General features: G+C 43.6%; 1 protein-coding gene across 1 annotated transcript in view; it reads right to left on the bottom strand.

Annotated features, from left to right (window-relative positions):
* The window catches only part of PLD5 (phospholipase D family member 5), a 206,455-nt gene that overhangs the window by 142,999 nt on the left and 48,249 nt on the right, over window positions 1-15,207 (bottom strand). Inside the window, exon 2 of the mRNA XM_081824494.1 lies at window positions 4,669-4,837. Coding sequence (XP_081680620.1) covers window positions 4,669-4,837 — 169 coding nt within the window. The remainder of the gene's footprint in view (window positions 1-4,668; window positions 4,838-15,207) is intronic.

Below are 15,207 nucleotides of genomic sequence, written 5' to 3'. Positions count from 1 at the left end.
GGTTGTTGGAGTGACCTGAACTAAGCTTCCAGGCATAGTCTTCTTTCCCCGTGAGTAATGCCCACCTTAATGCCCTCTGAGGTCATGTGACCAGCTAATATTCTCTCCTTGACCAAGCTCCAGCCGGGCTCCTCTGAGCCCTCTTCTTCCCCAGGCTCAACCTTGTCTTATAAAAACTGCAGACTCTCAGCACAAATTACTTCATCCACCCCACCTGGCTCCCTCCTCGCCTCCCTCATTAAAAGGCTTGAACAAAATGCTAACAGTTTCAACAGTTCAAGGCCCCATCCCCAGGATGACCCTGCCCCGTTAACACACCTGCTTCAGAAGGCTCAAGATTGCCAAAAGAATTTGCTGTTTGTTCCTGCCAACACCTGACGAGAAGGCCCCTGTCTCCCAGTCTCTGTGGGAGGGTAGGAACCTAGCTTTGACAAGCACCGCTTAGCAAACCCCAGATGGGCTTCCTATGGACCAAACCCCTCTCCCCACTTTTTATAAACTTCTACTTCCCTGGTCCTATTTAAGTGCCCACAGTCCCCCACCTCCCTTATTCTCCCTAAAAAATGCTCCATCATCTCTGTACAAATCTGAGTTCAGTTCAGTTCACTCGGACCCTCTTCCCTATTGCAAAAATATATTCCTGATTTAAATCTGTCCTTAGAACTTTAACCAGTGTCTGGTTTTGTCTCTGTTTGACACAATCCATTCAACAACTACTTAGCAAATACTTACTGAGCACCTCGTATGTGCCTAGCACCACGCTTGCCTCTGTTATTCAAAGCAGACCCAGAACCTCATTCATGCTCCGTGAGTAGAACTGAATACTGACCATGAGCCATGACACAGCCTTTCTGTGACCCATCTTCGACCCGATAGTGTGAACGCCTAGGAGGGTTTGCTGGGCTTGTAGAACAAGAGGGCTGAATGGGGTAGTTCAGAACTTTTCAAATGTTTCTGCGCATACAAATCAGCTGGGGATGTTATTGAAATGGAGATCCTGAATCAGGTAGGGCTGGGTGGGTCCTGAGATTCTGCATTTCTTATAAGCTCCCAGGGAAAAAAGATGCTTCTGGTCCCAGGGCCAAACTGTGAGTAGTGACAGTTTAGCTCACACCTGAAGGATTAGGGTGAAAGGTCAGGTTAAAAGCAAGGAGAGGCCAGGGGTCCTCAGGTGGCTTCTGAGAATCATGTCCATTTAACACTACCCATCCAGGGACTCTACATTACCTATAGAGACACGTGAGCACCCCTGTTCCACTGGTTTGAACCACCATGCACCAGTCCCCAGAGCTGGCCAAGACTACCAGATGCTCCGCTTATTGCCTCAGTCCCAGAATCACCCTGAATCCTGCAAATGGATTTAATGGGCAGCCCTGGAGAATGCTGTAGGTTTCCTGGGACCTCCAAGCCTCATCAACTCCCAGCCTAGATTGATTACAGAAATCCTGGAAGCCAACCAGGGTTGAGGGCAGGCTCAGAGAGAAATAGTAGCCTCTGGGAAAAATAAAGTCAGTTAGCAAAGATCATTTTGTAGTTGGGGAGAAAAATCCATCATTCCGGGGGCACAGCATTTCAGAAAAGAGTTCAACTAGGTCACCAAGCCCAAGAGTAAACGCCAATCTGCCCACTGTGTGCTTGATACCCCCAGCTCTTCAGGGGTGCCCACGACGTTGACAGCCTGGGGCTCACACAGCATGGATGCCTGTGCTGGTCTGGGCCCCAAGCATACCAGCATGGCTCAGCAGGTCAAACGAAAGCTTGTAGTTCCTGCTCAATTCAGTGGCTATGAGCTGGTCTTGTCCAGGACAAAGGAAAGACAACTTGAATTATCTCTTGCTCACACCATCAAACCTGCTATAGGAAATTGTTTCCAAAGTTTGCTGCCAACAATTTCCCTTTCCTGAACTGGCATGCTTCTGCTAGAATCTCTTGCCCCTCCCCTGGATGTGGACTGCTGACCTTGTGAACTTGCTCTAACAAAATGTGGCCAAAGTCATGTTCTAGGAGCCCAGGAATTCAGAGGTCCTGCAATTTTCACTTTTGCCCTCTTGGGATCCAGCTGCCCGGTAGAAAGCCAGGGTTAGATTATTGAGTGATGAGTGTCCACTTGGGGAGAACAAGAGCTGACCAGCCCCCAGACAGTCCAGATCCAGCCACTGTCCCAGCCAAACACAACCACCTGAGAGATCCCAGCCAACACTATTGGAGCAAAAAGCTGTGCATCCTGTTCCCAGGATCACAGGAAATAATACTAAGTTTTGGAGTTGTTTGTTTCACAACAGATAACTGAAATAACCCATTGACTAATGGGTTTGTGGACCTGGCTAAGGAGATTAGTCAGGCAGGTTATCAAAGCATTAGTGGTATATGGGCAGAAGCGCTGTTCTGTTTTCATGCAGAAGTTTGAGAAAATGTAGAGAATCTAGAAGAGTCGCTCAATTCAGCAAAATACTCTCCCAGTCAGAAATGGCCTCAGGGTACAGATAAAATGACAGACAGGGCAGTAAGATTCTTCGTCAAGATCTCAGAAAGACCGAAAGTGGTGGGCAGTTCACAGGCCCCCTCAGCCAGCCAAAGAGCTCCCGGCAACTTTCTAAGGGACAGGTCCTGAAGCAGCCTGAATCACAGTCCAAAGTAGAGAAGACCCACAGCCAAGTGTTTGGCATCAGGGTTTTTGCTAACAGAGTGGTTTATGATTGGATACAGATTAAGTCTACAAAGGTTGAAGGGATTATACCATTTTGGTCTAAAAAAAAAAGGAACAGAAATGCTTTAAAATGAACAGAGGTCTCTGGGGCTTCAGATTCTACTAGCAGGAAGTCAACTAAGAAAGTTGAAAGCAAACACAGGCTGTTTCTTATGGAAGAGAAAGAACAACACAGAGGGGAGCAAAGAGCTTCTGAGAACCACAGATTAGGAAAGCGCCCCCAGGGAGCAGAACTAGATCTGAGCCCAGCAGCATTCCCTGTTCTCTGAGCTTAGAAGCCTCACGGCGTGGGTCGGGCTGGATTTCAAAACTGCTATGGGCTCAGGACTGGTCTGTGCTCTCCATCCCCCACCCCCACCACATAAACAAAGGTATCTACTGTAGTTATCTTATCACTGCCTCCCCGTTATAGGTTGGGAGTGTGTGTCGGGAGGCATATGACTTGTCTTCTAGTTCACAGGTTTCTAAATCAAGAGAAGCCCATATGAGGAGCCTCATCCTGATCCAGACCTGATGCAGATGAGGAGATCCTGAACTTCGAGCCTTTGCTGTAATGGGGGTGGGTACTTCATATGTGGAAGAGATATGGATTGCTATGGCCAGAATGGACTGTGATATATAATTTCCAAAGATGCCTGCCAACAATCTTCCTTATTCCCATATAGATGCCACTCCTCCCATCTTGGATTGTGACTTGCTTAGAGCAATAGAATAGGGTGGAAGCAGCTGTGATCCCAGAGCCCAAATCTTAAAAGGCCTCATACTTTCTGCTTTTGGCTGTTATGATATAACCTCCCATTAAAGTATTCAGGCTCATTTATTGAATGATGAGAGACATATGCAGAGAGAGGCCCAGACATTCCAGCCACCCCAAACAACACTATGTGGATCAGAGACGAGTTCTCTCTGCTAAACCCCTCCCAGAATCATGACCAAATGATTATTATTTTTGATCCCACTAAGTTTTGGAATGATCTATGCAGCAGCAAATACCTGACCTACCTGCGTAAACAGGAGAGGCATAAAAGTGCAGAACACAATTAGTAAATTTATTTTCTTCTTCAGCACAGCCTTTGTGGGTTTTGTTTGTTTGTTTTTATCTATTTTCTGGTATCCTTTGATTTTAAAATAGTACAACTGAATAAAAGATTTCAAAGCACCAATGAAGTAGTGATTGTAGGCTTAATGCCAATACATTTTATATATGACAAAACTGATTTTATCCTTGACCAGATAGGATGTGTAAGTGCAGGCCAGTGGTCATATACTTGGGTAGAACAGCCTGGGTGGCTCAGCGCTACTGTGGTCATTACGACACAAAATAACAAGAAATAAAACAAAAAACTCCCAGAGATGACCAGAATCACCTTCCTATCTCCACAACATTTCATTCAGAATTCATTTATATCATTTCATCAGATTTCTAAAAGCTGTTCTTGTAATTAGCTCATTTCTCTCTCCTCTTCAGTCAAATAGGACACAGCCAAGAATATACAACTATACTGTGAAGTTTGATTCCACTATTAAAGAAAAAAGTTGGCTCTGGATCCTCAAGGCGAATTATGACACCCATTAACCAAATAAATGCCTCAGCAAGCAGGCACGGGGTTCGCTCTACAAGCATGCAGGTGGAGCAAAGCAGAATTCTGGGGTGTGCTGTCCACAGATACCATGGCGTGAATGGCGCCCTCTGAAGTGGTCCAAATCAGCAATGCTGTTGGAGAGCCTACCATATGCACAGATGAAACATGAGTTTACCCTTGAAAACCTGGCATTCTAGCAGGAGCTGAGTGACACATGATCAACAATGGCACCTACACATGAATATAATGATGTACAGGTACTGTGGGTGGAGGTAGACTAAAAAAGAGACCTTGAACTCAAGAAGTGAAGGCCAGAACCCAAAGGCGTGGAAGATGCACATAAGTAAAATCATCACACACACAGAAGATGCAGCTTACCTGACATGCTGATGGATGACTGTGGTTGAGATCCCAATGGGAAGACACTATGTCAACAGACTTTTTGGCCATGTTGAGTAAGTTCATCCAGCCTTGGAAAAGTGATAAGTGAAATGGTGCATTTTCTGAATAGTTAAGGCCTTCAGGAATATTTTCCACCAGGGCAATTCTTAGAAAAGATTTTGAAAAACAAACAAACAAAATCTAGTCAAATTTGAAGCCACAGATCTTTATACATGCATACAGAGACATCTGGAACATACTCTTTACTCTTTTTGAATATATATGTTCCTCATTATTTACATTTTCCACCAAAGGTCTCTTACATTTCCCCTCTGCTAACCTCCCAGTTCTGAGAGTTTAGATGCTCTGGTTTTCCCCAGATTTGCTCATATTTCAGAAAATCATAGTATATGTTCCTAATGTCCAGTTTCAAACTAGCCTTGAAAGAAAAATTCAGAGCTTCCTACACAAGCATCTTCCTCTAGTAATACATTCCTTTTTTCCTATAGTAATGCAATTCTTATATACAATAGCACTTCTGTGAGCTACTTTAGGCCATAAGTTATGTTTTGCATACCTCCAGTTTCTAGGACAATGTTGCGTGTATATAGAACTAATTTAGAAACTGAAATATTATGAGTTTTTTTACTACTAGAAAATAAAAATAGTACGTACTATTATTATTGCTTAACATCTATTGATGCTTTGCAGCCAAAAGCATAAAATGATATGAGGAAATATTTAAAACCTACCTGTTGCAGGGTTTTGGTAAAGTGGGAGATAAAGAATGGATAAAATAATCACAATAATCAAACCTTAAATAAAATACAACAAAAGTATCCCAATGAATGTATTTTGTCTTTTGATACTTCCTTGTATATTGACAACACATACACTGCCCCTGGCCCAGCTGGGTATGGAGGTGAAGACTGTGTGGTTTTTCCCTCTGAAGTTAGCCAGGGGACACATAATGTTTTATTAAAGGAATGAATTATTTTTTTCCCCAGTTTTGGAAATGTAAATTCTCTTGTAACTCTTCATGGAAAACTGCACACCTGTAAATGCTTCCAGAACAGAGATCCGTTTCATTCATAGCTATGCCTCCCTAGTGCTGGATACATAATTAGGGCTCAAGAAATACTACAGAATGAATTTCAGCTTTCAACACGGAACCCAGCACTCCTCACTAAAATTTTTAGCTGTTTCTCCTAATGAGACTTGTCCCATTTAGCACTTTTAGAAACAAAAGCAATAGTCTTGGTAAAATGTTCTTGTGCATTTGATGACTATCGCAGCCAGAACGGGGTTGGGTATGTGACCCGGAGACATCCACAATTTGGGGATCTGATCACCCTACCACCATCTACAATCAAGTTTAACATTTGCTGAGGTCTGATAAGCACAGGACAGGCAGCACAGAAATGACTGTGACAAATCTCCCTAGTCCTTTGGAATTTATAATTCAGAGAGACAGCTTATCTCATACATAATAATTCAAACAGGAGGTAGACTCCACGCAATGGTGAAACGGGAGTAAGAAGTTCAACTAGATAGATAATGCATCATCCGAAGTACCACTGTGCATGGGCAGGAAGGAGAGATTGATTCTGGTTGGGGCTTGGGGCTTGGGGGCATGTGGAATTGGGTGGAGGTGGGACTTGAAATGCGTCTATGGGTGAGCTGGAAGAGACAGGAGTTCTAGGTAGAGAAAGGAGCCTGCCCAACGGTGTCCTTGGCTATTTGTGAGGTGAGCCCAGGAGGGGGGGAGCTTGCCTTGGCAGAGAGGGCAGACAGCACCAGGAAGAGGAGCTTGGGCTTCATTTGGTGCATTTGGGAGCAGCCAAGTTTGCCAGGGGCTCACCTTCAGGCACATTGCATGCCACTGGAAGGAGAAAAGGAGACCCGGAAATGAAACAGCGGTGGAGAGTGGACATGACTGTGCCAGCTCAGGAAGGAAAACAAGAAGTCTGAGTTCAATCAGTGGGAATAAAAAGAGGTGTGCAGGCAACACTGTTTTAGGAAAGAAATCTGAAAAGATTTAGTGTTTGATGGGCTTGAGGAGAAGGTGAAGGAAGATCAGGCAGGAGTCAAGGGTGACAGATTTTCCTGCAGGGTCGACACATCGTCTCTTAAGAGGGCGACCATAACCATCTCTCATGGTTTCCTTGCATGGATTCTTGCCCCTCCCAACCACGTTCCATACTGTACTTGTGTTAATCATTTAAGAATGCAAACCTAAGCACTCTGCTGCTTGATGAACACCTCCTATGGGCTTCCCCACTGTCCTTAGGATGATGTCCCCCCAACCCCCTAAGATGGTTGGCAAGTGTGTACCAGTCTAGTCCTGCCTCCTCATAGCCTCACTGAACTCAAACACCCTCTTTCAGTTTTACACCAAAGCACACCAGACATCTTTCGCTCCTTCCCTGCTATTTTCTCCAGACTTTGGCATTTCGTGCGGATCTTCCCAATCACCATTCCTACACTACTACCTCTCAATTAACTTAGAAGGTCTTAATTTAAACATTACTTCTTCTGAGAGACTTCCCTAACTCCCCAACTAGGCTAGCTCTCCCTTATTACCAAGCCCTGCATGACCTGTTACTCCCCCTCCATCCTATTCCCTCTCTTGAAATTATTTGTTCAAGGCTGACTTTCCCTGATAGGTTATGGGGTGCAGGAAGGCAGGGACAAGCTCCACTGGTTCAGTACTGTAGCCGTAGTGCATGACCTATTGTTCAGGGCACAGGAAGCATCCAAAGAATCTCTGCTGAGTTTCCCTGAAATCAGAACTACTGGAAAGATGGGGGTGGGTGGGGTCTACTAAAAAAGACGAGGAACATGGGAAAGGAGGTAGACCAAGGGTTGGGAGAGATCATCAAGGGGGAGAAATGAAGAGAAAACTAGCCTAAAGCCTAACATTGGGGGTATGCCTACATTTCTCTGGTTGGTAGAGTGTGAAACAGATAGGGATTCAGAAGGGACCAACACAGACGCAGGGAGGCAAGAGACATCCAGGAGAATGCAGTGTTTGGGAGGCCAAGGTGAGATGAGGTTAAAAAGGTGGAGAGAGGGGATTTTTGAAAATCTACTTCATAACCTTTGACAGAGGTTGAAGTTGGATATTTTTAACTTCTATCCACATTTAAAGCCCAATTGTCTGAGTTAATAAAAGCATGAGGGGAAGACCCCAGGTAATGAGCAGTTTCAGCCTCCCCTACAAGACTGTATATATATTTTTTTAAAGATTCATCCATTTATTTTAAAGAGAGACAGAGAGCAGGGGAAACAGCAGAGGGAGAGGGAGAGGGAGAGAATCCTCAAGCAGACTCCACGCTGAGTGCAGAGCCTGACATGGGGTTCGATCCCAGAACCCTGAGATCATGACCTGACCCAAAACCAAGAGGCAGATGCTCAACCGACTGAGCCACCCAGGTTCCCCTAGAGGCTATATTTAGAAATAAAACCAGAGAGAATCCCTCCAACAAACAAAACCAAAACACAACAGCTGCCGACAAAGAGAAGGGACTAGCTTCAATTTCACTTCAGTTTAACAGGGGTGCTGAGGAAGACAAGAGGAGACTCAAGAAGCCCAGACAAATGAAACAGACGGGATGAGGGATGTGGAGTAACTGCCCACCTGTCCCTGGCTCTGCTCCATCACTTTCCTCATGGTGCGACCTGCGGCTCCTGGCAGGCAGACAAAAGAGGATTTCCAATCTCTTCTAGAAATCTTTAGACCAGGTGTTCTTACCCTTGGATCCTTGGATAGAATTCACAGGACTCTCTGAGCTTGATCTTTACTTTCCCTGCTCTCTAACTGAAATTTAACATTCTCTTCAGTTGCGAAAACAGGCAAAACCCTACAGGAATACTAGAAGCACTTGTGAGTCCGTCACCAGGGAGAATCTGGTACAGTTACTGCCAACATCTCCAAGTACTCAGCACTGCTTTGAAATTCTGGGGGTCGTCAGATCTTGTTATTTCATGAATAAGTAGTGCACAATATACCTTACTCCTTCACAGATTTTTAAAAAAATATTTTGATAAATTTATTTCAACATTATTGGTTGAAATCCCATGTGTTTAATTTATGCATTTAAAAACATTGTTCGGGGCGCCCGGCTGGCTCAGTCGGTAGAGCACACAACTCTTGATCTGGGGCTGTAGGTTCAAGCCCCACGTTGGGGGTAGAGATTACTTAAAAATAAAAGCTTTTAAAAGTTAATTAATTAATTAAAAATAAAAACATTATTCAAGGAAGGGTTCATCAGAGCACTACACCCTCATCAGGCTGCCCCAGAGTGCTAAAGTCTGTGGTGGCCAAAAGGGTTACAGAGCATTCCCCAGCCTGACAACGTATGTGGAATTATATAAAATTTCTGCACACAAGAGACTCCATTTCGGGGCACCTGGGTGGCTCAGTCGGTTAAGCGTCTGCCTTTGGCTCGGGTCAGGATCTCAGGGTCCTGGGATCGAGCCCGGCATCAGGCTCCCAGCCCAGCGGGGAGTCTGCTTCCCCCTCTTCCTCTGCCCCTCCCCCTGCTTGCTCGAGCTCTCTCTCTCAAATAAACAAATAAAATCTTAAAAAAAAAAAAAGCCTCCATTTCAAAGTTCCATTTCCTTTTCCAACTAATGAACCCTTGAACTGGGCCACAGCCGGTGACTGTTTTACGAGCAGTTGCTCATAAAATTTCAACAGAGCAACTGGCGTTTGGATCATGTGAGGACAGTGAAGTGAATTAATATGTGCCAGGGACACTTTCATTTGATAGCACCAATAAAATCATCAATAAGCTAATAATCTGAAGTGGAGCCACTGGTCAGCACCAAATTAGCAGGTTTTTGGTTTTTTTTGTTTTGTTTTTTTCTCTTTTCTATCTAAATCATGGAATTAACCTCTCCTTCTTTCTCATAAAAACCTTTTGCTTTCCTCACGTGATCATGATACTTTTCTGGTTCCTCCGGAATCTGTGCTCCCCCAATCGCGATTCTGAGATCCCCAAATAGAGGCCTTAGTTCTTCTCCACCTTCTCATTTTCCTCGGCTAATGTGCATCATCTACTCTTTTTTCCTAAGAAGATTTTTCTTCCCATTACTGAAGCCTTAGAAGTGGGTAGGATTACCAAAAGAGGTTTTCAAGAGAAGAGAATTGGGACAAAGCCAGTTACAGGAAACATCTAATCACTTCTGCCTGGTAGAGAAAGTGGGCCTGGTGAGCTAGACAAGAAGAAAGGCCAGGGAAGACTGGAAGAGGAGGAGGGAAACTGCCTAGAAGTCAAGGGAGACCAAAGTTATCATCATTATTTGTTTCTTACCGAATATCAAAGTCAATTATGATTTCATATTAAGAATAAAAATAGAGACACCACCCCAGGTCGGTGGACACACTGGTGCATGGGTAATGAATTCCAGGGAAAGCCCCTGCACAAGGACCCTGCTCACCTCCCCTCTTCTCCCCTCCACGTGACCTGGGGACCACAATGACTCCTCTGTGACACAGCGCTGGTCTCCCATGCCCGGCTAGAAGCCGCCTCTAGAAATCGGCTTTGCAATGACTTATTTCTGTGACCTATCATTTTATTTCCTTTAACGGCCAACAGCTGGCTACTCTCCAGGGCCTAGATCTAATTAGCATACATGCAGAACTCATTTCCATGCACTGACAGCCCTCCCTATCCTCTGCCTTGGCAAGCAAGGAGAGAAGGAGGCAGACCTCATTAAAATTCACCTTGGGGCCAATCCCTGGAACGCCTGCTTTCACCCTCTCTAACAGAACTATGCCCAAAAGCTGCAGCACTATTTCTGAGACCTAACAACAAGGGGGAAAGCTGAATATACAAAGACACAACACAGCAAAAAACCTCTTTGTGCCTCTTTTTACGGTACTTTGAGATAAACTACAAATGATCTGAACTGTGAGTCCAGGGAGCTCAAATGGAATAAATACATTTTAAAAAATACATTTTACATTGTTAATAGATTTTAAAATAGAACTCTAGCTGTTCTTATTAATCGTATGTATTTATTCTCCAAACTTAATGTGATCATCAAAATTTCTTTTTTTTTTTTTATATATATATATATTTTTTTATTTGAGACAGAGAGAATGAGAGACAGAGAGCATGAGAGGGAGGAGGGTCAGAGGGAGAAGCAGACTCCCTGCCGAGCAGGGAGCCCGATGCGGGACTCGATCCAGAGACTCCAGGATCATGACCTGAGCCGAAGGCAGTCGCCTAACCAACTGAGCCACCCAGGCGCCCCATCAAAATTTCTTTTTCAATCCAGAAACATATTTTACCTTCTTAAAGAACTGTCTACAGTTTCCCTCCACTAAGCTACTAAAAATATAGTCCCTGCATTTGCTAGCTTTAAAACATGGTGTGTGTACGCTGGCAAATGCAAGAATGTTTATATATATATATGTGTGTGTGTGTGTGTGTGTGTGTGTGTATATATACATTTTCCCACTTGATTTTGGAAATATTAGAGAGAAATAATTAAGAGTAAAGGATTCATTATAAGGTAGAAAAAATCCAGCTCTGCCAGTTATTAGCTGTGTGACCTTAGACAAATGATTAACCTCTTCAAATCTGTTTCCGTTTCTGAAAAAAAAGTTACGATGAAGATTATAGGAGATAATCTCTGTGAAGTGCTTTGCTCAGAGACAGCTTCATAGTAAGAACTAAATAAAAGATTTTTTTCAAGTCACTTATAGTCTGAAAACTTATAATTAATTAATTAAAAATTTCTCGAGGTTCTCAAACTGATAAAGCACAGTTACTACAAAGATTCTACCTATATTGGCTCAAGGAGGCTTATAAACTAGGACCTACATGACATTTTCATAGTGAATCTATTTTCATTGCCTACTGCAATGGAGCACTTACTAGGACTTGATTATATATGCAGGTGCGTGGCTGGTCAATTCAGTGACTTTTACTGCACACCTGTTAGCTATCTGATGGCGTTAATCGATGAAATTGAGCAGAGAGCCTTAGTTCATCAATACAATTAGATGTGGACTCAAAACGATGCAGATTTTGTTCCCTCGTTTGGGGGTCACCTGGCTGTAATTAAAGCCCAGGACTGACAAGGCAGAAGTTGACCTTCCCAAAGATACTAGAGTGCTTGGCATCGATGTAGAAGACTGGCCACCTCTGGACATGAAAATAATTGATACAGACCTAAGTCAGTTTGCTTTAATGCAGCTGAGATATAGGTTTCATTTTTTTCCCCAAGAATTTGGGTCAGGGTGAGTTTACTTGTGAAAGATAGCAGTAAAGATATCAGTGAGGTCTGGCGGGCTAACAGTGTCCTGATAATTCTTAATCTGGCATAGGGATTAACACTATTGACTATTAAAGTAATTAGTAAAGTAATTGTTAATTGTTTTAATAAACTTTGGCGAACTTTTTATTTTGAAAAAATTTCAAATCCACAGAAAAGTTGTTAGACAAGTACAGTGTGACTGAATATATTTATTGCAAGAAAGAAAGTTATGTATACATATGTAATATTACACACACACACATACATTTTAGAAAACCACTTGAAAATAAGCTGTAGACATCAGGATAATTTATCTCTGAATCTTCAGCGTGTATTTCTAACAAGGAAGCCATGTTTCTAAATAAATGAAAACAATTATCACACAGGAAATTTAACATTAATATAGAGCTATTACCAATATTCAAATTTCCTCAGGTGTCCCAATAAGGTCCTTTATCCCAGGTTTTTTTCTTTTCTTTTCTTTTTTTTTCCTTTTTTCTTTATTTTTTTTTAGGATCCAAGATCCACTTAATAATGTTCACTCATTGCATTTAGCTGTCAGGTCTCTTTAGTCTAGGAGAATTCCCTAGCCTATTTTTAGTTTTGTTTGTTTTCCTTGATGTTGATAATTTAGAAGAGCCCAGGCCAGTTGTTTTGCTAAATATTTCTGGATTTGATTTGCTTGACTGTTGCCTCGTGGTTAGCTTTGGGTTAAGTATTTTTGGCAGGAATGCTACCTAGGTAATGTGTCCTTCAAAGTGCATCGTATGAGGTGACACATGATATTGGGTTGTCCCACTACAGGAGATGCTAAGTTTGGTCCCTTGGGGAAGGGAGTATCTCCCTTCCAGATTTCTCCACTAAACAGTACCTTTCTTCCCTCTATAAGTAATAAGTAACTGGTACAGAGGTACCTGTAAATATCCTATCACCTAACATTTCACTCACTGATCTGTCATCCATCCATTTCTGATTCTTGACTGAATCTATCTTGTTGATAACTTTCTATCATTAATGCTATATTTGTTATTTGGTATTATTCTGACAGGAAAAGCTTTTCCTTCTCCTATCACCCTTTTTAAATTTTTTTTAAATGTTGTTTTATTAGTATGGACTCATAGATTCACTTTTTAAATTTAAAGTGTAGTTATCTATTCTGTCATTATTTGTTGTGATGCTCGCATTGTTGCGTATACTGCGAGCGGAGGCTCCTATGAATTGTCTCCTTTGTTCTTTTGATGTCTCTTTCAGTTTTTGAATACTTTCATATTTTTTGTCACTAGATGTTTCATTTGCACTAACTTTTAAACTGACTTCTGAAGAAACAGCTGCAGAGAACATGATGGTGCGTCTGAGTAGGCAACAGATCCCTGTTTCCATAAATCCAGAAAGCTCAGACTACAGCCTCATTAATTCCAGGCCTATAACAGTATTAAGTGAAGAGCAACTATAGCTTTCTTCTTGGAGAGAGGTAGTAGGGCAGTAGAGAAAGTATTATAATTGTAGCTATTATCCTTTGTCTGCATATTACAGTTTAAGGGTACTTTCACACTTAACCTTACACATCACCATCAATGAACACAGGATGAAGATAACAAGGCTCGCAGTGGCCAGGTGTCATCCAGCTAGATGGAATGCTACAGAGCTGGGATGTAAACTCAGGTTCGTCTGAGCTCATGTGTATTTCACACTAGATTAGGTAGTGGGCTTACCCTGGAAGGTCTGCACAGCACACCTTGGGTCTTGGCGGGGAAAAGCAGACTTACGTCAGAGAGGAGAGGCCACCCTGGAGTGGAAGGTCAGTTTGGGTCACAATCCCAATTTTGTCCAGAGAAGACGGGAAGATATGAGTGGCAGCTTCCCTATGCCCCCTCCTTGTTTTACACTCCACCTGTCAGTCCACCTCAACAAGACAATCCGGTGGTAGGAAGGCACATTTTCCTTGGCTCAGTATTTCCAGATAAGGGCCCAGAAAGGAAAAAAACAATCAGGGGAGAAAGAAGCACGGGAAGGATGAAGACAAAAAAAGAAAGAGAGAGGACTTCTGGGGAAATGGCGGAGTAGGAGGACCCTAAGCTCACCTTGTCCCATGGATACAACAAGATAACGCTCATATCAGTCTAAATAACCCAGAAAACAACCCGAAGACTGCCAGAATGAATTCCACAACTAAAGGCAGAAGAGGTAGGAAGGACGGAGATAGAGTGGGGAGCTAAATGGACAGCAGGACTGTTTGTGGAAAGGAGGGACCTGCAGGCCTGGAGAGGGGTGAGCAACAGACCCTCATGTCAGGGAGCCTGCAGGGGGAAGACAAATCCCCATAAACATTTGGCTTTTAAAATCAGAGGGGCCAAATTCCTTGAGTTCTTACAACCACCAGGCCTTAAAACCTGGAAATTTAATAATCCAGCTGTCTCGATTTTGGGAGAGCCAGGAAGGTTAGAGGAAGCTGAGTCCCTACCCTTAAAGAGACAGCACAAAAAAACAGCCCAGCATAGAAGCAGCAGTTTGAAAAACACCTGGGGCATATGGGAGGGAGATTTGTTTACTAATCTCAGAGCGTGTTCTAGAGGGACAGAGATCCTTGGGAGACCTCTCCAGGAACAAAGGGCCTGGCAGGTGCCATGTATCTGCCTCCCCCACCCCCACAGTATAAACATATAGTCACCTGCAGGAACCAGCACAGCACCCATGCTCAATACCTAACTTGCTTACAATGCACCCCAACCCCCATAATCTGGCAGGTCCACTCCCTTCAGGCAGACCTGCCCAGCACTGCAGATCCCCTCCCCCAGAGAACCAGAGCAAAACTTGCTAAACACGGCACCTCCCACCCCATGCACTTTGCGGATCTTCCCCATCCAATATGCTCTTGGCCAGAGCCTATCTAAATTGGTGCCACAAGCCTGGCAGTGTGCAAGCAGCCCCCACAGGGGTTACCACCACTCCAAAGTGACTCCTGCCCTGGGGACAGGGAAAGACAGCCACACACACCAGGCACACTGTGGCCCTGCCCACCAACAAAAGCTTCTCAGGGGACAACACAAGGAAAGTGCCCTGTAGTTCAGGGCTACTGCATCTCTGGTGAATATCTGATCTGACTCACCTCCAGCCCAAGGGGGCCCCAAACTGGCCCACTAAGACCACAGGGAACAAACCCTGCCCACAATAGGCAAAGAAAGCCACTGCAGACAACTGGACTGAAGAAAAAAGCAGCTCAGACTCAAGAGTAGGGTGCATGCAACACACATAGGAGACACCCCT

This window comes from Leptonychotes weddellii, chromosome 6 (genome assembly GCF_054177405.1).
Source record: "Leptonychotes weddellii isolate Sample4059 chromosome 6, ASM5417740v2, whole genome shotgun sequence".
In the NCBI taxonomy this organism is placed as follows: domain Eukaryota; kingdom Metazoa; phylum Chordata; class Mammalia; order Carnivora; family Phocidae; genus Leptonychotes; species Leptonychotes weddellii.
This window is presented reverse-complemented; position numbering and strand designations above follow the sequence as displayed.